The 24,794-nt window shown below is 40.4% G+C and overlaps 1 protein-coding gene across 8 annotated transcripts; it reads left to right on the top strand.

The window, feature by feature from the left end:
• Positions 1–40: 40 nt before the first annotated feature.
• PALB2 (partner and localizer of BRCA2) lies at positions 41–24,794 on the top strand. Of its 8 annotated transcripts, none has more exons than XM_061401426.1 (13): positions 41–256; positions 2,402–2,461; positions 2,597–2,699; positions 4,995–6,485; positions 8,659–9,473; positions 9,827–9,898; positions 11,825–11,986; positions 13,046–13,131; positions 13,389–13,550; positions 14,666–14,782; positions 18,911–18,998; positions 21,002–21,150; positions 24,287–24,794. In XM_061401426.1, exons 1-13 carry the CDS (start codon positions 182–184, stop codon positions 24,492–24,494), a joined length of 3,588 nt encoding a protein of 1,195 aa, XP_061257410.1. In that variant the 5' UTR covers positions 41–181; the 3' UTR covers positions 24,495–24,794. The 8 variants fall into 8 exon arrangements, with proteins under 8 accessions (XP_061257410.1, XP_061257411.1, XP_061257416.1 ...); XM_061401430.1 differs by having other exon boundaries at positions 253–276; XM_061401429.1 differs by lacking the exon at positions 41–256 and adding an exon at positions 1,366–1,448.

Genomic DNA, 24,794 nt, shown 5'->3' with positions numbered 1-24,794 from the left:
ATTGCGCGTGCGCAGGCCGAGCGGCGGCTGTGATTGGCCAGGTTTATTGGCGCGCCCGTGCGGCGTGGGCTATCTGACCCCGTGTTGCCGTGCTCCCGGGCTCCTCAAACCTTCCCCGGGTTGCCTTGGGGCCCAGGGCTAGCCGGGCTGTTTTTGTCCGCAGGCCTGGGGCCAGCGACGAATGCTCTTTTTGTTGGCCGCCGGTCAGATGGAAGAGCCTCCTGGGAAAACCCTCAGCTGTGAAGAAAAGGAAAAGGTGCCGGGGATGCGGGAAAGGTTGACTCAGATTTTGACCCCCTATCCCAGGATTTTAGGCTTGTCTTTGCTTCCTTTGACCGTCCAAGGGCGGCAGTGACCTCTAACCTACGCTTTTCTTTGGATTGAGGGGGCACAGGAAGTTAAAGTGTGGGAGAGAGCCGTGCTCCCTTAGTGGCGTTTAAAGAACAAATTTTCTTTACAGCAGAAATGCGAATGTACAAAATGTAAAACTGTAGATAAAGCTAAGGTCCCCTTTGACATCTTCCCCACCCGACCCTGCACACTCTCAGTTTTGGCTTCTCCCACCCCGCCCCGTTAAGTAAATCTCTCAACCATCTGGACTTCAGATATTTTTGAGTGCCTGTGTGTGCATGTTGGGCGGGTGGTGGACGTGTGGAGGGGCGTGTTTGTATTCTCTTAATCACCAAAGAGTAGTTATGTATTTTGGAGGAAGGTAAATGTTCATAAATGGTATGATCTAGATGGTTCTGCAACTTCCGTTTTGGTTCTCCGTGTTTAAAATCCACATGAGTCCTTGTTTGCTCCTGCTTCTGTCGTGTCCGACTCTTTGCAACCCCCTGGACTGTAGCCCTCCAATCTCCTCTGTTCATAGAAGTTTTCTGGCAATAATACTGGAGTAGGTTGCCGTGCTCTCCTCCAGGAGATCTTCCCAACCGAGGGATGGACCCCGCGTCATGTTTACTTACCTTTTTTAAAATTATTTTTAAAATTCTGTGTAGTATCCTACAAATGGAAGTGGCATCTTTTCTTTACATGTTTCTCTGCTGAGAGCCTTTTGTTTGCAGGTTTTCTTTCTACGACAGTGCTGCTCTGACTGTCCTTATACATGCCAACTTGTGCTTGTGCCAGCAGACGTTGTGGTTTTTAAAAAATATTTATTTATTTGGCTGCCCCCCTCTTAGTTGTGGCACATGGGATCTTATATCTTCCTTGAGGCATGTGGGATCTAGTTACCTGACCGGGGATGGAACCCAGCCTGCTGCATCGGGATGGCAAAGTCTTAGCCACTGAGCCACCAGGGAACTGACAGATGTTATTAACGTGAATGTATCTTGCACTGGCTCTTCCAAGCATGGTGCTAAAACTCTTCATTCACCATAACTCATCCGTCCTCTCATCCCAGCCTGCCTTGCAGTGGTGGTGGAAAAGTTCATTTACAAATCAACAAGGTAATTCTCAGATGGTGATAAGGGTGGTGATAAGTAGGAAGCTGTGAGAAGAGGTTACAAGCACAGACCCTAGAGCCAGACTGCATGGTTTGAGTCGTGCTGGTTTTAAATTGTGTGATCTTGGACAAATTGCCTTCCCTCTGATCTTTCCAAAGCTAGCTCTTTCCTCCATCAGGTTGGAGCTCATATGGTATTCCTCAGAAATGCTTCCCTGGCCACTGTCTCTAAAGTATTCCATTCTCCTGCATCGCAGACACCCTCCCATCACTCTGTTTGTCTAGGTATTGATTACCACATGAAATCATCTTATCTGTTTGTTTTCTTACTATCTGTATCCCTCACTGTATGTAAGCTGCCTACAAGCAGTGTCCTTGACCCCTCTGTAGATGTAGCACCTGGAACTATTACCAACATAGTGGGCATCAGTTATTGTTCTTGGTGCTGGAGATACCTGGATCAATAACTGACTCATATGTTGAATGACTGTCTGAGGATGATAGCCCCTGCTACCCTCAAGGATCTCACAGTGAGGTAGGAGGAAACAGAGAAGTGAACAGACAGTATGTATAGTAAGTACTGTGATAAAGCAAGCACAGAGGAGAGGTGGAGTCCTAACTTGGATTTGGAGAAGGACTTAGAAGTTTAGAAACTTCCCTAGAAGTTTCCCTCAAGAAAATAAATCTAAACCGAGGCTTCAGGAATCAGTAGGAATTAGCAAAGTAAGTTGGGGAGAGTTGCTCCAGGTGATAGGAACAAGTTAGGCAGCGATGCATTAGAGAACTTGATGTTTTGTGAGAACTGAAAGTAGAGTAAGGCAGTGCTGCTTCCTCCCCACCTCCAGCTGAGGGACCTGCTGACCACTGCACGCTGGTATCCAATAGGCCCTGCATCCCTTCTCTCTAATGCCTTCTTTCCCACCTGCTCAGTTTTGTTTGGTGTTTTTCCTCTTCCAGTTGAAAGAAAAATTAGCATTCCTGAAAAGGGAATACACCAAGACATTGGCCCGCCTTCAAGTAAGTAAAATCACATTCTCTCAACTTGGTGTTAATGCCACAAAGTATATAAAGACAGCTCTTCATTTAAGTTGTTAACAAAAATTTATTTCTTTTTCATTAAGTTGTTTTTTGAGTTGCTTTTGTTTTCTCTAGCGTGCCCAAAGAGCCGAGAAGTTTAAAAATTCTCTTAGGAGAACAGTGGAAGAACAAGACTCCTCACTCCAGCAGGAAGTTTCAACACAGCTAACCCACACAGGTAAAGCTAGCCCATTCTGTTACACTTTATTACTCATCTCCCATGTAAATTTGCCTGTGATTCTCTTTTTAAATATATTTATTTATTTGGCTTCATCAAGTCTTAGTTGTGGCACACGGGCTTAGTTGTCCCCTGTCGTGGGGGAATCTTAGTTCCCCAACCAGGGAGCAAACCCCCATCCTCTGCCTTAGAAGCAGATTCTTAACCACTGGACCACCAGGGAAATCTCCTAGCTCTGGTTCTTTTTGTCACGATCAGAAGATACGGAGTAACAGTAGACTCTTTAAAGTCTACGGTTCATTGCTCCTTTGTATAATTGTCATCAAGATTGTATAACCATCATCACTGTCTTAATTTCAGAACACTTTTACCACCTGAAAAAGAAACCCTGTACCCATCCTACCCTTAACCCCTGGACAACTACTAATCTGTTTTTTGTCTCTATGGATTTCCCTGCTCTGCACCTTTCATATAGATGGGACCATACAATATGTGGTCTTTTGTGACTCTCTTCTTTCACTTGGCATAATGTTTTCAACCTTTATTCATCCATCTATATGTTCATCTAAGCGTGCATCAGTACTTCATTCCTTTTTGCAGTTGAATAATATTTCATTCCCCTTCATGGATCACAGCCTTGTCGTGGTGAAGGGGCTTGTGTAACTCAATGAAACTATGAGCCATAATATAATATGATATAGTTGTATATCTACTCATCAGTTAATGGACACTTGGGTTGCTTCTACTTTTTGGCTGTTATAAATTTTGGCTTTTATGCTGCTGTGAAGATTCATGTACAAGTTGTTTGTGTGGACATATATTTTCAGTTCTCTCTATATGTACCTAGGAATGAAATTTCTGGGTTGTATGATAACTCTGTGTTTAATTTTGAGGAACTACTGAACTGTTTTCTACAGTGACTGTACCATTTTTCTTTCCTACCACAACACACAAGAGTTTCAATCTCTACACATCCTTGTTAATACTTGTGATTTTCTATTTTTAAAATTATAACCATTCTGATAGATATGAAATGGTATCTAATTGTGGTTTTGATTTGCATTTCCTAGTGACTAATGATATTGAACATATTTTCGTGTGCCTGTATATATTCTTTGGAGAAATATCTATTTTTATTAGGTTATTTGTCTTTTTATTGATGAGTTGTAAGTGTTCTTCATATAGTCTAGCTATTGGACCCTTATCAGATACATGGTTTGTAAATATTTTCTCTCATTCTCTGAGTGAGAAACTATACTTCATTTGGATTGCTTATTTAGTTGCTCTTTTTCTCTATTTTAACTTTTAGAAATTATATTTATTGCTTAAATATGGAAAGATGGTTTTTTTTTTTAGTTAAGTGTTTATATGTGCACAAAGATGAAAGTCTGGCTGGAAATACTTTAATAAAAAACAATGGTCATTTTTCATGTTAAAAGTCAGCTAATTTATAATCATAAAATCAAAAACTAATGAAATAGAAAAGTGGTATGAAAATTGAGCCCAAAAAGGGACATGAAGTAAAAAATCAGGTGAGATATGGGAGAAATGGGGATATGTTGGTCAAAGGGTTAAGAGTTACAATTATGCAGAATGAATAAGTCCTAGAGAGCTAATGTACGGCGTGGTGACAGCAGTTAATAGTACTATATTATATACTTGAAATTTGCTGAGAGAGCTGACCTTAAGTCTTCTCATCACACACAAAAAAATCATAGCTATGTGAAATGATGGATATGTTAGTTAGCTTGATTGTGCCAGCATTTCACAGTGTATACATATATCAAAGCATCACTTTAACTGTGCAATTTTTATCTGTCAGTTGTAGTTCAGTAAAGTTTTAAAGAAGGAAAAACTAAGAAAAGATGATTGCAATAAAGAATAATCTTTTTTTGATATTTATAATTTATGTGGCTGCACCGGGTCTTGGTTGCAGCATGTGGGATCTTTAGTTGCAGCCGTGGGATCTAGTTTGCTGACCAGGGATGAAACCTGGGCCCCCTAACATTGGGAGCACAGACTCTTAGCCACTGGACCACCAGAGAAGTCCCAAGAATAGATAATTGTTTAGTTTGAAAATCATTTTTCCAGCACAATTCCATTTTTGTTACATTTACTTAATATTACTATAGTTTGTAAGATTATTAAAAACTTACTTTGATCTGCCTAAATGATATACCATCGACTCTATGTTAAATAAATGTTTGGTAATATTTGTATGTAATATTAAAAATAAATATGGGGTAGTTTTTGTTTCATTTTAAAAATATTAACTATATAATTTTTCTTCTTCAGAACCTAAAAATACAGTATCTCCTCGTGACACGTTGCAAATCAACACCCATGTCGATGAAGAAACTGGAGAAAAGACACCCAGCTCACTTGACATTAAGCCTGAGTTGTTTAGCTCTGGACGTGTCTCAGTGGAAGGATCACGCATACAAGGATCAGATGATAATCAGAAACATTTTCCTTTCAGGGTCAATGGCCCTGATGCTAAGAAAAGGCAGAATAAGCTGCTGGGGAGAAGAAAGAAAGAGGAGAGAACATATATTTCACAGGAGAGAGAATCTCTCTCTGACATTGATTCGCTCATACTCTCTGGAAAAAGACGAAAGGAACAGGAAAAAATGAATAGAGAAAATCCTAGAACACCTGTAACTGAACTAAGAACTTACCCCCTTTCAAGTCCTAAATGTGCCATTCCAAATTCTCCAGCACCAGTTACAGAAACTAATGTAGGGAGTGTATTAATTCTACCAAGCACCAAACCACAGAGAGATGTTGATGCCCTCCTTAGAGGAAATGATTTCCCCAGCGCGACTACTCTTCCTCTGCCTACACCTTCAAATAGCAGTAACAGTCAGCGCCTCGAACACAAGTGTCCTAAAAGTAACTGTGAACTTACTACTCACAGCTTAAGAAACATTAGCTCTGCTTCACCTGTAAACTTAGAGGTACAGAAGAAAAAAATTACTGTCTCTACAGATAACCCAGAGGTAAACAAAGCTGGAAGTACAAGTGGCCAGGCAGCTAGAAGTCCTAACTTAGAGGCAGATAATTCATGTTTTATAAATGAACTCACTTGTGATAACTTAGTGGAAAATGAAAACCAAAACTTAAAAGAACAAAATCACACAGAGATGTCTCTTAAATCTCCCAATGATGCTCTCGGTGGTAGAAATGAAAGTCTTCTGGAAAAGGAAGTTCTAAGTCAGTCTAAGAATCTTAGCCTGGAAGTAATTTCTCCTGTTTCTACAGAAGATCAAATACATTCTTGCACAGTGCTTGAAGGCCTTCTCTTTCCTGCAGAATATTACGTTAGGACAACACGGCGCATGTCAGGTTGCCAGAGGAAAGTAGCACTGGAGGCTGTAATTCAGAGTCATTTAGGTGTCAGAAAAAAAGGCTTTAAAAATAAGAGTATGAAATCTGCTAAAAAATTCAATGTTTGCAACGAAAAAACTAAGCAAAGTGAAATTAAGGTGTCTGACAAACACGCAGAACAACCAAGTTCAAGAAGTCCCCAGAAACTGCTCTCATTAACTGAAGTCAGCTTTTCCACTGACTCCACAGAAGATGACTTTTCTAGGAAGACAGTTACCAAGCCATCAGGTAAAAAATGCAGAGGAAGAAGAAAGTCAGCGTGCACCTCTCTGTTAGATCACCATGAACTACTTTTGCCAACTACTGGCACATCAGGTGTTAAGAAGTCCAAGGAAGAAATTGCCTTGCACAAAGATCAGAATGAAAAGGCAATTGTTCACAGTAAGAAGAGAATTAAAGGTAAATCGAGATGTGGTTGGCGGTGGTGGCTGGTGATGGTGGTAGCTAACACTATATGCTCGTCACTTTCTAAATGTTATATAGATACTTACTGAATCATCACACCAACTGTACATGAGGCAGAATCTATTTTTTTATTACTCTTATATATTTGGCAGCACATGGAATCTTTCAGTTGCAGCACGTGGGATCTAGTTCCTTGACCAGGGGTCAAAACCAGGCACCCTGCATTGGGAGTGCAGTCTTAGCCACTAGACCACTAGAGAAGTGCCCAGAATATATTTTTATCCTCACTTTACAGATGGGGAATCGAAGGCCAGGTGATCAAAGTGTCTTTAAAGCCACCAAGGTTCAAATCTGGCTGCATGGTGTCAGAGTTCACAAATATGGTTGAAAAAGTTGACACTGAGAGGGAAAATGTGTTGGATGTTTACCTGAAATTAGTGTTTATTCAACTATAATACAGTCTTTTATCCATGGGGAGAAGTAACTAGTACAGGGAAGTATATTTGAAATAAAATCAATGTCAGAGTAAGAATTCATTGACAGATTCCCTTAGGAATAATTGTGTAATAAAATGCAACAGGTCTGAGCCACTTTGGGAGGTAAACTGTCTAATAGTGTCTCTGAGGTTCATGGGACACAAGATTTTGGAGGCTATGAAGTGACAAGTTATAATTTAAACTTCTTTATTCATTTACTCGGGAGATGTATCTGATAAACTGAGCACAGAATTTAGATAATTCACTCCAGTTCTGTGTGAGAGCTCAGCAAACTTTCTATAAAGGGCCAAATAGAAAATACAGTCTGTGCTCAGTCATAGCTATTCAAGTGTAATGTGGAAATAACCATATACAATGTGTAAATGTGCCTGTGTCTCAATAAAACGTTATTTACAGAAACAGGCAGCCAGCAGCTCTGTACCATTGGACAGGCTTTGACTTATGAGCCACAATTTATTAATTTAAATAAAAATAATAATCATGGGGACTCCACTGGTGGTCCATTAGCTAAGACTCCGTATTTCCTGGTCAGGGAACTAGATCCCACATGTAAACTTAAAAGAGTTCACATGCTGCAACTAAGACCCAGTGCAGCCAAATATATAAATTTAAAATATTTTAAAAAATAATAATCACAACTCTTTTAATCATCATCTTTTATGCCAACAAGAAAGGAATTGGAAAGCAGGACAATCTAGTAATAAGCTTGAAGTGTTGTTTTGTATACTTTGAAATAATCTACTGTGATTTCAGTAGATTTTTTTTTCTTGAGGTAACCTTCATGTTAACATAGTTAACTGTTTTAAGTTAAGTGAACAATTCACTGGCATTTAGTTACGTTCACAGTGTTTTATCACCACGACCCCTGTGTAGTTCCAAAACATTTTCATCATCCCAAAGGGAAACCCCATACCCGTTAAGCAGTTTCTCCCCATTTTCTCTCTTGACAGTCCTTGGCAAATACTAATCTGTATTCTGTCTTTGTGGATTTACTTATTTTGGGTATTTTATATTAATGGAAGTATACAGTATGTGCCCTTTCGTGTCTGGCTGCTTTCGCCTACTTAGCTGGTTTTCGAGATTCATCTACGTGGTAGCATGTATATCAGCACTTCATTCATATTCATGGCTGAGTAATATTCCATTGTGTACATGTAGCACAGCTCTCTTATCCATTTATAAAGTATTGGATGCAGCTACATTTTGAATGATACAGAGCTCCTGTTGCTTGAAGTCTAATAAATTAATCTTTGTTTGAAAAGGGAACTATGTTTTCTTCAATGAGAAGAGCCAGCATTTTGTAGACTGTACTCTGATAGCCTGTTGAAATGATAATTGTGGATCAGAAAGGACTTCAGAGATTCTTAACCCAGCTCCCTCAGAAGGGACAAGGGGAAATGAGGTGAATTTGACTTGCCCAGGATAACATAGCGAACCAGTGGCGGAGCTGGCACCAGACTGGTCCCAGCCAGCGCTGTCAGCACCACACTGGGTTTGGTCCTGCAGAGGGAGAGCTGCTCAGTATGCACTAACCTATGTCTGATTGTTGAACTGTCCACAGAAGTTTGAGAGTCCTGGGTGGGAAAACACTGCATGATGTTGGAGTTTAGAAACTCACTCTTTCTTGGGAATTGGTGAGTATCTGTTTTTGTTGTTGCTTTCTGTTTTAGGAAAGGAAGGTCACTGTCAAAAAGAGGACTTCCTTTGTTACAGTAATTACGTTTATTTCTCTTCGGATGATGATGCTTTCAGTGCTCCATTTCGTAAGAACAGAATGCTAAGTTTAAAGCATCTGTCGTCTTTTCTCAAAATCACAGACTTTCAGTTACCTGACGAAGACTTTGGGTCTCTCAAGCTTGAAAAACTGAAGTCCTGCTCAAAAAAGCTGATGGAGACTTTTGGATCAAAAGTACATGGAGAGGGGCATCTTAAAGGGGAAAGTTACATTGTTGTGGAGGAACCAAGCCCTAAACAAAGCAATATAGAAAAGGAGGGCATGGAAGAGGAACTAATTACCCTACCAGGAAAGGCACATCCTAAAATGCCAAGCCAAAGAAGCCAGCCTCGGGGAAAGGACCTTTCTTCATCCATTTTACTTTTTACTCCTTTGAATTCTGTTGCCTCTGATGATAATGACAGACTGACAGCAGAGCTGTGCTCACCTGCTTTCCCCATCTTAGGCGCTACTCCAGCTTTTGGCTCCCAAGCTCACAGAGAAAAGGTGTCTGCAGAGGTGGTTGGACAAACCTGCTCTCCACCCCGTCTTTCTCACTTAAAAGCCACAGTCAGCCTGGCTGGCAATCGTAAACAAGGCAACAGCTGGAGCAGACCCTCGAAATTAGATAGCAGCCAGCATGTGGCAGGAAGAGCAGGACAGCCTTCCTGTGACCCTGACTCTGGTCCCCAAGCAACAACTCTACCCACCGAGTCTTTCACCTATGAAGCAAGTCAGCTCCAGGAATCACAGAGACATTCTGCTGAGCAGGTACAGACTGCATCCTTCATGAAATTTTCTCTGAAGAAATGAAGTGTCTTAGTGAACATGGACTCAGTTCCTCAGTGTTTTAAAATGTTTTACCATGTTTCTTTGATATGACTTCACTGTAAATATTAAGTTCATTCTGGGGAAGTTAGGATTAATTAAAATATGTGTATTTTTAAGGGATGCTGTTCTCTTTGTTATTCATGAAGCAGTTGCATTTGGAGCTTTGCTGCTGTTATAGAAAATAAAACAAACAATATAGAAAATAAATAAAAGGAAATAGTTTGAAGAATGAGTGCTACAGACAGATACCATGTATAATATATACATTAATGATGTGACTTTTGTTTCCACAGACTGAAATAGCAGAGGTTCCTGCTTGGGGTAGCTTACACCCGGGCACCCTACACGTGGTTTCAAACTTAAAGGTCAGAAGACTTATCTCTTGTGTCTTACATGTGAAAAATGCAATGAACTGGTTGGAAAATTCAGAAGAATTTGATCCTTGATAAAATAGATTCAGAAAAACATTTAAATTCTTTTTCACAATATTTACCTGTTATATATATTCTGAGATCTTCTAAAGAAGTTTTTATGTCAAGCTATTGCCAAGAAAAGCTTAAGCTGGGAGCTCGACTTTGTATCTAAGTTTAAATCAGGCATTTTGACAGAGAGGGGTCGTTCATGACTCTCCTACCCAAATAATATAGTACTTCTAGAAGAATCACTTACTGTATAAGAAAATGGGTAACAGTTCTCGATTATAACATAGTGAATGGTTAATTTCCATAGGCTGTGTGATGTATATGGTTCTGAGAAATATAAATATTCTGGTAAATCCTGTGAAGTGAATTGGACCCATGTCCTGGTTAACTTTTTATACTTGAAATAGGATGGTACACAGCGGGGGTCTTCAGTCTTACTACTATTAACATTTGGGGCTGAATTATTCTTTATTCTTAGGGACTGGCCTGTGTGCATTGTATGGTATTCAGCAACAGCCATGGTCTCTACCAGTCATAACCGCCCCGCCACTCCAGCAGTAATGACAGCAGTGTCTCTAAATATTGCTAACTGTCCCTCCCTAGGGAGGGTTGCGAAATCGCCACCCCTAATTGAGAACAACTGGTGTCGGAAAAAAAGATTTAAATCCACATAAACTGTTTCTCCGGATCACTGGCTATGTGACCTGGCACAAGCTGTTTGGCCTCTGGGTCCCAGATTCCTTTTCTGTAAAAGATACACTTATGTTGTTTTTAAACTATTCTTAAATCAATTTTAATAACAGCTTCTGAAAGGAATCAGCCATTTCATTCATATTTTCAAATTTGTAGGTAAAAAGTTAGTTGTTGTTATAGTTTTTGGTCTGGGTATGTACAGTTAAGCCTCTCTTCACTCTCCATTTCTAAAAGTGGTTTTTTTTTTTTTTAATTTACTTGCTTTATTTTTGACTGTGCTGGGTCTTTGTTGCTACGCACAGGCTTTTCTATGGTTGCACTGAGCAGGGGGCTGCTCTCTAGTTGCTGGGCGTGGGCTCTCATTATAGTGACTTCTCTTATTGTGGAGCCTGGGCTCTAGGGTGCATGGGCTTACTTGACCTGTAGCATGTGGGATCACCCTGGACCAGGGATCAAACTGGTGTCCCTTGCATTGCAAGATGTATTCTTAACCAGTGGACCACCAGGGAAGCCCTCTGAAAGCATTTTTTTTCCTACATCAGACTTAGGAGGTTTGTCCATTCTGTAAGTCTTCCCCAAAACCTAGTTTTTTGTTGTGTTGATTCTTAATTGAGTTTTTGGTTTCCTCTTTCTTTTTTTTTTCCTGTTTTTATTGTTAGTAAGTCCTTCTGTTTTTCATTGTGCTTATTTCATTACTCTTTTACTAACTTCTTGAGCTGCTTGCTTACTTTAATCAGTATTAATTTTTAATATTAACACCTTTATAATTATAGGAGTTTTTTAAGCACTGCTTTGGCCAGCACATTCTGCATCTTCATTTAGAAATAGTATGTTGTTTCAGTTTTATTCTCTCTTCAACCTATGGGTATTTCATTAGAATGTTACATTTCCAACTGTTCTTAAGGAACTAATGTTTCAATTAGTTCTTATGGTCTGTTTTGAAGGTTAAATCTGAATCTGTTCCAGTCTGGAGCTACACGTTTTAAAAACTATCATTGTGAGTGTGTATGGGCAGTTTTTGTAGTTACATAAGACCCACAAATCTCTTTTGACCTGCATGAAAGTTTAATTACATTCAGTTGGTATTTCATCTAATCCTTGTAATCCGTCACTGTTCATGTTTATTCTGCGCCCAAGAATCCCTTTAACGCCATTGTTGTTGCCATTCTGTGTCAGAATCCTTCAGGTTCTTGTTCTGTGGATATGAGTGCCACGTGGTGGGAAATAGCTGGTTTCAAAGAGCCGTGTATCGTAACTGCTTGTGAATACGTCGTTTCTCTTTGGAAACCTCTGGATGCTTGGCAGTGGGAAAAAATTTATTCCTGGCACTTCACAGAGGTAAATCAGAATCTTATAGCTGAAAGAGAGCTTTTCAATCAGTTGCATGGTAATACAGATGGGCAGCTTACCAAAAATATGGGATCTGTGACTATGCAAGACAGAGCAGAAAAATGATGTTTTTTTCCCCCAGTATTTAATTATGAAAATTTCCAAATATATGGGAAAGTGATATAGGGAGCACCCATATGCCCAGCATGTAGATTCTAAAGTTAATATCATGCTTTATCATATGTTTATCCAGAGGTGGATTTTTACACTGTACCTGCTGGAGAAGCTTGAAATTTCATGTCTATTCTGACTTCTAAACTTGCTGATACCTCTCACCAAAACGTTATTTCTGCTTTTTTTCTAGCTGTAGTTTCTTCTGTCCTTGTCTACCTTGGTATATATTTTACATGGTTGCAGTCTGAATATGCTTAAAATTTTTAAGTCTGTCTTTTCTTACCATATAAATATGTTTGCTTGTTTCTACATATTCTTCCTACTTACTTGTTTAATTTTATTTTTCCAGCTTTATTGAGGTGTAATTGACAAATGTAATATATTTAAAGTGCATAGTGTGATGATTCGATGTACATACACACTGTGAAAGCGTTTCCATAATCAGGTTAATCAGCATTTCACCTCATGGTTTCCTTTTTTTCCCTTGGTGAGAACGCTTAAGATCGACTGTCTTAGCAAATTTCGTTCTTGTTCTCCAGTATACCCACAGCCAGTAGCAGTGTGTTTGGCAGAGTGCTGCTCATAAATATTTGTTCAGTGCATAAACTTGTCTTAAATGGTTGCATATTGTTCCATTCGTTCACATACCAGAATTTAATTATTCTCCCATTGCTAGAAGCATTTATTATGTTAAATTAATGCCACGGTAAACATTATCATGCATGTAGCTTATTTGAGTTTACATCTTGTAAAAAGAGGATGTTTGCTGAATGTTTCAAGTGTTTGAAACTAGATGCGGTGACAGTAGAAAGAAATGTGACAAATTTTGGAAAATTTAGATTGATTAAAAATGAAATAACCAAATATAATTTTGGGCTGCTTTGTTTTATTTAGTTTCCGGTATTACAGATAGTTGCAGTGCCTGATGTTTGCAATCTTGTGTGTGTGGCTTTGGGAAATTTGGAAATCAGAGAAATCAGGTACGTAATTCTCAAGGCGTGTTTTTTTTTCTTTACCTGGATCTTTGTCAGCTTGTTTTGAGTTTTGCGTGCAAATTATAACCTAGGCTTGGGTCTTGAAAGACTCTAAATTTAGGTCCAAAGAGAGATTCATTTTGAAAAAAGCTATCAATAGAGTGACATCCCTGACTGAAATTTCCTTTGAAAGTTTGAGCCTAGTCTTCCATATTAAAGGCTTGCTCCTGTCTGCTCTGCATTTTCCCTTATACGTGGTTTAGGGCACTACTTTGTTCTCCCGACGGTAAAAGTGAAAAGCAAGTGCTCCTGAGTTCTGGAAATATAAAAGCTGTGCTTGGCCTGGCAAAGAGGAGGCTCGTCAGTAGCAGTAGGACCCTTTGTGATCAGCAAGTCGAAATGATGACATTTGCCGAAGATGGAGGGTAAGCATTGGTTGAAGAAAAGCATTGGTTGATTTTACTATTAGATCAAAAATGATTTCATCACAGGGCTTCAGAGAAAGTTGAATCAGTAGCATCTTGTTTTCTCTGCTGTATGTGTAGTTCAGCAGGTTCTGCCTCTGTCCTGGGCTGTTATACAGAAGCAGTGTAGGGAGGTGGAGCCAGACGTGGCAGGGAAGAGGGCAGGGAGCAGAGGGGCTCAGAAAGTGTAGTCTGTTCTTCCTTCAGTCTCCCTTGACCTCTCTGTATGTCCTTTAAGTGTTACAGATACCTCAAGATCCTATACACTTACCTGGTTCCACATACTTGGTTTCCATTGCTTCAGGTACCATCTGAATCCTGGCTGCTTGCAAACATATTTCTAACTCTGAGCTCTTTCCAACCTCTGGACCTACATGCCTGTTTATTAGATATCTCATGGATACCTCAAATTCAACATGTTAAAAACAGAACTCATAGCATCTTCTATGTCTTTCATATACTCATTACACTTTATTGGATTTATTTGTCTTTCCTAATAACAGAGGGTATGAACCTCATTTGTCTTATTTATCCATGACCTGTTGCAGTAAATTGTTCATTCGCTAAGTCATGTCCAACTGTTTGCAACTGCATGAACTGCGTTGCAATAAAACAGGCAAGAAATAAATAATTGTTTGCTTAAATTAGGAAAATGTTAGTGGAGGTGGGGAGAAGCAGTGGATTTGAGAGAGATGAGATAGTAAAGTCATTAGGACCTGGTGATTGAGTAAATAGAGAGGAAAGAGATAAGAATAAAGTCCAAGTTGCTGGGTTGCTCACTGGGTAGGTGGTGGAACAGTTAGTTGAGATAGCAGTGCTGAAAGAAACAGGTTTAAAGATAGAGCTGGTAAGTTTAATTTTGGAGATGATGAATATGAGGTGCTTACAATATATCCACATAGACAATGTGAAAGTATATGTTCATTGTAGAATATTTAGAATACACATGTTTTCTGGGTGAATTTTTCTGTCATTAGGTTAGTGTCTATTATGTATTGTTCAATAATATGCAGAAGGACTGCTTAGAAACTGCTTTGGTAGAAAAGCCTTGATTTTTAATACTGTTTTTAATACAGAAGCAAAGAAAAACAGCTTTTGATGCCCCCTGAGGAGACCATACTAACTTTTGCTGAGGTTCAAGGGATGCAGGAAGCTCTGCTTGGTACCACTATAATGAACAACATTGTTATTTGGTAAGCTTCCCTTTGAGAGCACTATTTTTCTCATCTGTAATATAAGGATATATCTCTTAATTTCATAGGATTATTAAGATTAAATAAGAAACTCTGTAAATATGATTGTGTTATCATTTGTTTACTAACAGATGCTATATACTTATCTTAATGAGAACATCATATTAATTCAAATAGTCCAAGCAGACTACTTTAAAATAAGTGAAATTTTATTGCTGTCAAAAATGTACTCTTTCTGGTTAATGGCTGAGTAGCTTTCTGAGATTAACTCTTCTGCTTCAAATACTTGTGAATTCTGTGCAAAAGATAGAGAACAAATATCTGAAAGCACTAAAGAGGGAGAAAAAAATATATACTGGAGGAAATTCAATACATAGAGGAAGGAAATGTCACTGGGCAAATTTCCTGTTCGAAGGTGAGGCCCCAGTCTGCACACTTGGTTACAGAAAAACTTCTATCCTACTGCCTTGAAGGACCAAAGGATAGAAATCAAGGTGATTGCAGCAGCTAGAAAGCAAGAAAGAAAAATCTCGAAAAATAGACAGCCAGAAAAGGAGCCCTGCTGCTGCTGCTGCTGCTGCTAGGTCACTTCAGTTGTGTCTGATTCTGTGCGACCCCATAGACGGCAGCCCACCAGGCTCCCCCGTCCCTGGGATTCTCCAGGCAAGAACACTGGAGTGGGTTGCCATTTCCTGCTCCAGTGCATGAAAGTGAAAAGTGAAAGTGAAGTCGCTCAGTCGTGTCCAACTCTTTGCAACCCCAGGGACTACAGCCCACCAGGCTCCTCCGTCCGTGGGATTTTCCAGGCAAGAGTACTGGAGTGGGGTGCCATTGCCTTCTCCGGAAGGAGCCCTGAACTCTAGTTAAATATCTGGCTGACCTTTAAACTGCATACATGGATTATTCAATAATATGCAGAAGGGCTGCTTAGAAACTGCTTTGGTAGAAAAGGCTTGATTTTTAATACTGTTTTTAATGCAGAAGCAAAAGGTAAAGCAAAGAGAACTGAATTGGGTTTTCAGCATTTAGAATTTGAGTTTAGCCAATTTAACTGTTGACTATAGAGTTAAAAACAAAATCAGTATTCTTCGGAGGAGCAGCATGCAGAGTTTATATGATGTGTCATTGTGTCTAGAATACAATCCAGAATTACTGGATGTGTAAAACTTGTTTGATTAGATGATTCACAGGAACAAATTTGTGATAGGGAAATGACAGTGGAAGTCCCCAGCCACCTCTTCCCTGACCACAGGGGAGGGCCACACCAGGCCTTTTCACTTGCAAGGTTAGTTTGTGGTAGGAGGAGAGATTGATCTTTTTTCTCAGAAGACCCTCCAGTAATTACTCCCTTGAGGCCAGAATGGGTCTTGGTGAGAGAAAGTTATGAGTGTCATTCCTACGCGCCCGTTCTGCATCGTTCAGCCCTAACCCTCTAGGAATAAACTAGGCAAGTGTGGCCCGAGAGAAACTTTGTCCCCCCGCCCCCCCCCCCCCCCCCACCGACCAGGGAGCCTCTGGAGTTTGACCCTGACCTAACCTACCAGGTTTCCATCTTTGGCACTTGCCCCAGGGTTTCTGCACGCAGGTCTTATTTCAGACAATGTTCTTTGCTAATGTTGTCTTTTCTGTTCTGTCTGCTGTTTCTATAGTCTGGCCCTTCATTGTTTGGCTCCTAAACTATTAATATAATCTAGTGATTAGTCTCAGTACTCAACCTCCAGATTATATTTTATACTATCACTTTACACATACTCATTCTCCCATCCCTCCCCCCCCCCACCAAATAAAACCTTCAATGGGGTCCATGTTTGCTTTCTCCACCTTCCATTTCCCTGATGTTTCATTACAAAAATTCTTTTCCAGCTGTTCCTACTCTTTCCCTTTTTTCATTCTATCCTTCAGTTTCCCTCTTTTTCTAATAACAGCCTTTTGGCATTTTGTAAATAAGGGATCACAGTGGAATTCGAGGCTGGGAAGGTGCTGGGGACCAGCCCTGGCTGATCCAGGGTATTTGAAGGAGAGACGGCTTAGGCGACCTATTCAAATGTTAATTAGAGATATAAGAGTAATAGAATGAGGATAGCTCAGTAGGAAAATTCAGTGGAGAAAAGAAGCTGAGTAGCTTGGTTTACACGGAAAATCAATATAACCCATGACACCAGGTTAGCTCTGACCACGGAGGCCGCAGGTGCCCTCTCGAATAGCGGAAGGTGCCCCACCTTAGACACCTTCTCGAGTGGGTCTTAGAAGCCCAGGCAAATAAATGGTCGCAGAGGATATCCGCGCTCCAGATGGAGACTCAGCTGGAAGTTAAGGAGTAAAATGACATGGGGAGACCAAGCGTTGGTGAGCAAGGCCCATAGCTTTATTTTCAGCAGGGGCTTATATACCCTAAGTTACACATAGAGGATAATAGGGGATGCAAAGTCAGCAGTTTTTGATTCTTATCAAAAACCAGGGTTTCTTTCCTGTAAATTTATCATATACAAATGGTTTAGGTGATTTACATCATCTTCTGGCCAGAAGGCCTATTAACATTTTATGACTCTTGACAAGGACTTATCAACAAAGACTTATTTTCCCTAAGAGTAATTATTTTAAGGTTTGGCGCCATCTTCCGAAGATAAAATTGCATTCCTATAGGGCGGATGTGTAATGGGTTTACAACAAAGGAAAGAACTTACTACCTTAAGGGTCTAAAGTTACTAACACCAAGGCCACTACTTATTTTTTCTACATACCAACTATATTAATTAATACACATTCAAGGATACAATACAGGGGATGTGAAAACTTGGCAACAAGCATTGGCTCATCAATGAAATCTTTTACTAGTTTTATTCTGACAGTTTCTAACTCTCTGAGAGGCTCTAAGCTATTTGAATATCTTAAGCTTCCCGTGCCTCTCGAGGCTGGGAGACTGTAAATAATCGTATGCGTAGCTGTAGGAGTCCGGGTAAACTTGTCAGGCGAGTTAGAGAGCTATCTGAGGGGTTTGGATTTAAACACTCCTAATTGCCCAGGAACTTTTATTAATTGGAGCTGTAAGTTAACTCTTTGTCAGAGAGAGCGAGATGGTGGTAGGGTACAGCCCCCAATAAAGTCAGAGGTGAGAGCACAAAGCAATAAAGTAGGCAGACTCTGGTTTTTGGGGGTAGATGCTCGAGAATATCTGGGGGGACTCCTGAGGCTCGATCCCGCCTTTGTGTATGCCGAGCCTCCTTCCTCATGACCTTTGTCACGAGTGGAATGCCTCTCCCCGGCTCCCGGCAGGAAGGGACCATTCTTAGAGGTTCTAAATATCAGTTTAAGTTCTAAGTTTAAGGGGTATATGCAGCCCCACAGTTGCTTTAAGTTCTGTTGCAACGCCTCAGCGCTTCCCTGGTGGTCCAATGGTTAAGACTCTGGGCTTCCATTGCAGGGGGTGTGGGTTCTATCTCTGACTGAGGAACTAAGATCCCACATGCCATGTGGTACGGCCAAAAAACCCAGGGTTTCTCATAAGTGGAGTCACATGGTAGAACAGTCAGTCAGTGTCACACATCCTCATAGAACTAAGGAGTGGTTCCAACAAACGTTTTTTTCTTTATATTCACCCTCTTCAGTCTTCCTTTTTCCATTTTTTATTCCATCTCTGTCTTCCCTTCTCTCTCTGTTATCTTAGTCTAGCTCTAATATTAACATATTATAGAGATATAATTACAAGTCTCTTCTAGGTGTGGTTTCTCTCCTAACCACATTTGGTTTCCTGACCGTTGACTTGCATGGAAAATTTAGTCGTATAACAAGAAACGTGATAAAATCATAATGATAGAGCTATGCCCTGTGCCTACTTTCAGTACAAGTGAAGTGAGATCCTGGAAAACTTTTCCCCTGAATTTGAAAAGATTTATCCCTAATGGCATAGCAGGTTCAGTCTAAAGCTAAACTATCAAATTACACTATTGGCAAAGTTAAACTGTAGTTCTGTTTTTAGCCAAATCAGTGGCTAATCAGAACTAAGGTCCTATGTCCCTTAGTTTTTCCCTTGGTCACCTCCTGAAGGATGCTGTGATACATAAGAGAATATTACGTGAAAACCAGTTTGTTGGGAGAATGGTATGAGCTTATTTATTTTTGGTGTCCAAGGAACTTAAAAACTGGTCAGCTCCTGAAAAAGATGCACATCGATGCTTCCTACCAAGCTTCAGTCTGTCACAAAGCTTACTCTGAAATGGTAAGTCTTGATCTGCTGGGACCATTTTGTGTCTAGTCTGTGTGTTATTTTGGTCGCACTGAATGAGAGCAATAACTTTGTAAGTCATAATTACTAGGCCCTCTCTGGTGCCTGTTTTTTCAAAATTGGATAGCACTTCTTGCTCTTTCTTGAAATTTATGAGTGCATACAAGTGATCATACAATATGACTGGGTAAAATTTCTGACTGTATGACTTAAGGGCAAACCTTGATTTCTAGACTGTACCTAGAAACAATATGCTGATTTTCAGATTTGGCTCCCAACCACATTGCCATAAATGATTTATGATGTGAATGAATCCCCTTAGGGAGAGTGATTAAAGGGTCCTCGACATGTTTTTCTCTCAGGCTTTAGCATTCCTGTATAGAAACAAACACAGCTTCTTAGGGGCTGTGTCAGTCCAGTTTTAACATCTGAACAGGCTGAAGGTACTTGTCCAGGAGTCAGAGGTAACTGCCTGAGTAACAGGGACTGCTGAGCCACAAGCAGAGGCAGAAGCAGCCGGCTCAGCGCTGAGTGGAGACTGACTTGCCCAGCGCAGTGGCAGCCCTGCGCTCATCAGCACGCACAGGCTCTTAACACACAGGGTGCATCTCCCTCTAGCCTAGCAACTTCTGTGGAAATGAACTCAACAGTTGTGTGATCTTAGATAACCTATCCCATTATCTTGGGGCTGACTTTCTTTATTCTAAAATAAGAGGGTTAAGTTCATCTCTGGAATGATTAAATACCCCTACTAAGCATTTAAATAATTTTACATTTTTGTTATTACGTTGATACCTGTTTGATACTAAAACATTTAATGTAGAAATGTATGATATAGGAAGTAAAATGTCACCATGAAGCCAACCTCCAGAAATAATAGTTAATAGATCAGTATAGGAATCAGCAAACTTTTTCTGTGAAGGGCCAGTTAGTAAATATTTTCAGTTTTGCAAGCCATGTGGTCTCTGTCACAACTCCTGTACCACTACAGCCCCAGGTCAGCCAGAGGTAACATAAACAAATCATGTGACTGTGCCAATAAAACATTTTGGACAATAAAGCTTTCTGAAACTTGAGTTACATATATAATTTTCATGTGACACAAAATGTTCTTCCTCTTTTTTCTAACTATTTCAAAATGCAGAAATCATTCTTAGCTCATGACCCATACGAAGGTAAGCACTGAGCTGGATTTGACCTGTAGGCCAGAGTTTGCCAACCCCTAGTTAAGTGCATAGCATTTAACGTTTTTTGACTTTCAGTTGTTTTTTTAAGGCCCAGTAATTAATTTTTCCCATTTTACCCCCCGAACTAATTTCTTTCCCATTTTACCCCTGAAATAATTACTTTCAACAATGTACATGTGTGTTTATACATATGTGTGACATATATATTTTCATACACAAAGATGTTATTATTAGAACATGTAATTTTAAAGTCGTGGGAGGTCTGTAACACATCTTCCCACAGAAATAACCATAGGTGACGGTGCCTTTTTTGGGTCATTTTTAGTCTATAAGTAAATAGGCTATTGAAAACTGTCCTGAAAATCCTCTCACCACTGAAAAGATTGTTTTTATGGGAAAATGTGCTCCAAATTTTCAAAAACCAACTTACGGGTGAGCATTTCTGGTTTGAAGACTCCCTCCAAGTGTTTCTATGCCCTCTTTTCTTAACACCAGCATTTCCCCAGGTGGATGGCATGGATGTTAGTAGGCTCTAAAGTTGAGGAAGCTGGTAAGTCAGCTAGATTCACACCTACAAAGACTGGCCGTAAAGTCATGGGGAGCCCTGTGCTGGAGAAGCCCAAAGTCCAGCTCAGTGGTCCCCTCAGAGGTTCTGCCTGAAAAAGAGTGATCCAGGGATTAAAGCCTCGAGACTTAAGAGTCTGTTGGCCGTTCCTGTGATTCTGTAGTTTTGTCTCTGCCAATGCTTTCTTCCCCCCCGCCACATACTCTTGATGATTTATTTGGTCGTTAATTTTTCTCCTACATCAGGGGCTCCTGTTTGTTGTTCTGAGTCACCCTTGCGCCGAAGAGAACGAGTTATCGGGAAGCCCTGTGTTTCAGCTGATTGTGATTAACCCGAAGACAACCCTGAGTAGGGGTGTGATGCTCTACTGCCTTCCTCACGGGCAAGCTGGAAGGCAAGTGTGTGATTGCCGTCTAATGAGTGTGACATTGTGAGAAACATCTGTGCATACATAGAAACCAAATATTTTTCTGTGACTGACGTGAATGGAAACATGGAATACTTCAGATCATGGTAAAGAATACTAAGAAGTAGGTTGAAGTGTGAAGTTTACCAGATCTGAGTCAAAGTTCAAATTCCCGCCATCCTATGATTGCCCACCAATATGGCTCCAGATAGGTATTTTATGTATAGTCAAGCCTTATTTTTCCCCACACCAAAACACTTCAGAGTAATTAATATTCTTTACAAGAAACTTACCGTATATGTTCTTTCCATAAAAGTTAAATTAAGGAAGTTCTAAATGCACTTAAGAAGATCTGTTAGACTTCCCTGGTGGTGCAGTGGATAGGAATCCACCTGCCCATACAGAAGACCCAAGTTCAATCTGGGATAGTTCCACATGCCATGGAGCAGTGAAGCCTGTGCTGCAACTACTGAGCCCATTTCCTAGAGCCTGTGCTCTGCAACAAGAGAAGCCCCACAGTAAGAAACTCAAGCACCACAACTAAGAGTAGTCTCTGCTGCCGCAACTGCAGAAAGCCTGCGTGTAGCAACAGAAAGACCCAGCACAGCCAAAAATGAAATCAATAAATAATTTAAAAAAAGAAGATATATATACTTTGAAATATTGACTGTACCTCCATCATGTAGGCAGTTGATATTTATCTTTTGATAAATATTTTATCTGTTGACTGATGAGAAGATCTATTTACTGATGCCACAGTTACGGGCATCCCAACAGTTTTCTGAGCTATATAAAGCTCTGAAGTAGTGCTAATATTCTTAGGTGAAGCAAGCAACATCGAAGGTATCATTTCTGAACACTACTTATGAAAATAGACCTAGTAAATCAGGATCACAAAGTTTGGCTTTGGTAACTCACAGGGGTGAGCAGCCTTGATGGTTATATGTGTATTTCTCTTTCTTTCAGTCTTGTGCAAAGCTTGCTAGGTGGTGCGTGTTCTAAAAGTCCCTCTCCTTGTGTGTGTAGCCAGCTGTGGCATTTCTGCAAGTGTTCTTGGCGCAATAAGAACCTCGGAACTCTCATCTGTAATATGTGCTTACATAAAACTTGTTTTCTTGAATATAAAGAGAGAAGCATAGTCATTGGCCCAGAAATTGCAGGTGCATGGTCAAGCATTTCCTTTTCAAACCTGTTTGTTTAGCAAATCTTGAAAGCCTATTTGGTGCCAGTCCTGTAGGAAACACTACTGTTTCTAATCTCATGGAAGTTAGAAAATAATGAGCTCAGGTGTTTGAGCACAAGTCACCTGTTCTCCTTGTTTGCTTGGCCCTTATAGTAAATTCTTCTCTGCTCAAAAAAGAAAAGAAAAAAGAAATAAATTTCTTTGCTGTTTGTTGTGCATAATGCCAGAAGGCTTGCACTGTTTGGGATGGAAGGGCACTTTAATTGGCAGTAGAGGGTTGGGGAGAGACTGTCAAGGAAAACGTTATGGATTTTCAAAAGATGAGCTAAGAGACAGCTACACAAAGTTGGGTGCAAAAAAAAAAAAAAACAAAAACAGTTGGGTGTGAGCCAGGGATAAAATATATCATTCATTTCACTCACAATATTCACGTAGGGCTGACTGTGTACCAGGCCCTCTACAAGGCACTGGTGATGTGGCAGTGAGGAATAATTAATTTGTATTAAGGGTTTCTTAAATCACTGTGGACGATGACTGCACCATGAAATTAAAAGGCGCTTACTCCTTGGAAGAAAAGCTATGATAAACCTAGACAGCATATTAAAAAGCAGAGACATTACTTTGCCGACAGAGGTCCATCTAGTCAAAGCTATGGTTTTTCCAGTAGTCACGTATGATGTGAGAGCTATGGTTTTTCCAGTAGTCATGTATGGATGTGAGAGTTGGACCATAAAGAAGGCTGAGCGCCAAAGAATTGATGCTTTCAAACTGTGGTGCTGCAGAAGACTCTTGAGAGTCCCTCGGACTGCAAGATCAAACCAGTCAATCCTATAGGAAATCACTCCTGAATATTCATTGGAAGAACTGATGCTGAAGTTGAAGCTCCAATACTTTGGCCACCTGATGCAGAGAGCCAACTTTTTAGAAAAGACCCTGATGCTGGGAAAGACTGAAGGCAGGAGGAGAAGGGGACAACAGAGGACAAGATGGTTGGATGGCATCATTGACTCAATGAACATGAGTTTGAGCAAGAACCTGGAGATGGTGAACGACAGGGAAGCCTGGTGTGCTGCAGTCCATGGGGTTGCAAAGAGTCAGACACAACTGAGCGACTGAACAACAAAGCATTTCTTAAGTACTGCACTAAGCTTTTTATATCAACTGTTTTATTAAAGTTCAAAGCAGTCCTATGAAGTAGATACTCATATCGTGTATCTCTATTTTACTGATGAAGTTAAATAACTTGCTGGGGTCCCACATCTCTTTGTTAGAATTCAAATCCCAGTACCATCCCTGGTGGTTTAGTGGTTAGAATTTGGTACTCTTTCAAAGCCTGGTAGCTGACTGCAGAGCTCCGTCTTAAAAAAGACAGCCAGATTTGTTTCATGATGTTTACATTTTCTGTGGGACAGACAGCCCCCAAATATGGAAACGAGAATCTCACATTCATATTCTCACAGATATGGAAGCAACCAATCTCACATTGCTGTGATGGTAAAAAGAAGTTGCTGCGATAGACAGGGAGCAGAGTGTATATGTGTGTGCACGCTCAGGTTGCTGAACAGGTGTGACTTTTCTATGCGGGCGACAGGCCTGAACAATGACCAGAACCCAGCCAGGCTGTGCCCTGGGGTTAGACCTGTCAGGGAGAGGGACAAGCAAAAGCAGAGACACCAAGGTGAGGCCAGGCTCGGCTGGTTTGACGAGTGGGAAGCAGGCCACTGTGAGCTGCTGTGAGGAGATACAGAGGTGCATCAGAGAGACAGGCAGGGCCGCTAGCGATCGTGGCCAGCAGTCCTAGGGTTTCACACAGACGCACGCGTGTTCCCACGTGTCTTTGTTCTTGTTGCTTTAGAGACCGTGGTTTTGGCCTATTTTTGTTTTAATGTTTTTTTGTTTTTGATATGTGATTTGAATTGTCTCTTCTCTGCTTGCTGCTAGGTTCCTGGAAGGCGACGTGAAAGACCATTTCGCAGCAGCAGTATTGACTTCTGGAACCATTGCCGTGTGGGACTTACTCTTGGGTCACTGCACTGCTCTCCTTCCTCCTGTCTCTGGCCAGAATTGGTCTTTTGTTAAATGGTCACGTACAGATTCTCATTTGTTGGCTGGACAAAAAGATGGAAATATATTTGTATACCGCTTCTAAAAAGTTAGGGTAACTTGGAAAACACAGTGTTCTGGGTATTTTTGGCCTCTTAGTACTCTTTGGAGTTGCTGCTTTAAAGGAGACTATTTGAAAGAGTTTTAAAACACGTATTTACCTCTGTTCATTCTGACAGACTGTGTTCTGATGGTGGGGCACTACTGATCTTGAATGCTCATTTGTACTTATGTTGGGAGAGAGGGTATATAAGTGGATTTTTGTGATTCCTCACATTTGCACATTTCCTTTTAAAGGCATATGTACATAAAGCTTGAAATGTTAATAAATATTTATTTTGATACA

This window comes from Bos javanicus, chromosome 25 (assembly GCF_032452875.1).
Source record: "Bos javanicus breed banteng chromosome 25, ARS-OSU_banteng_1.0, whole genome shotgun sequence".
In the NCBI taxonomy this organism is placed as follows: Eukaryota; Metazoa; Chordata; class Mammalia; order Artiodactyla; family Bovidae; genus Bos; species Bos javanicus.
Note: the sequence above shows the minus strand (reverse complement) of the source record. Positions and strands in the feature narration are given on the sequence as shown.

What these genes read in the sequence shown, in the direction of transcription:
- PALB2 (XM_061401426.1), top strand. Translation starts at nt 182, where the DNA reads ATGCTCTTTTTGTTGGCCGCCGGTCAGATGGAAGAGCCTCCTGGGAAA. An exon ending in AGAGACATTCTGCTGAGCAG is followed by an intron (nt 9,474 to 9,826) that starts GTACAGACTGCA and finishes TTGTTTCCACAG; the next exon opens with ACTGAAATAGCAGAGGTTCC. An exon ending in ATTCCTGGCACTTCACAGAG is followed by an intron (nt 11,987 to 13,045) that starts GTAAATCAGAAT and finishes TGTTTTATTTAG; the next exon opens with TTTCCGGTATTACAGATAGT.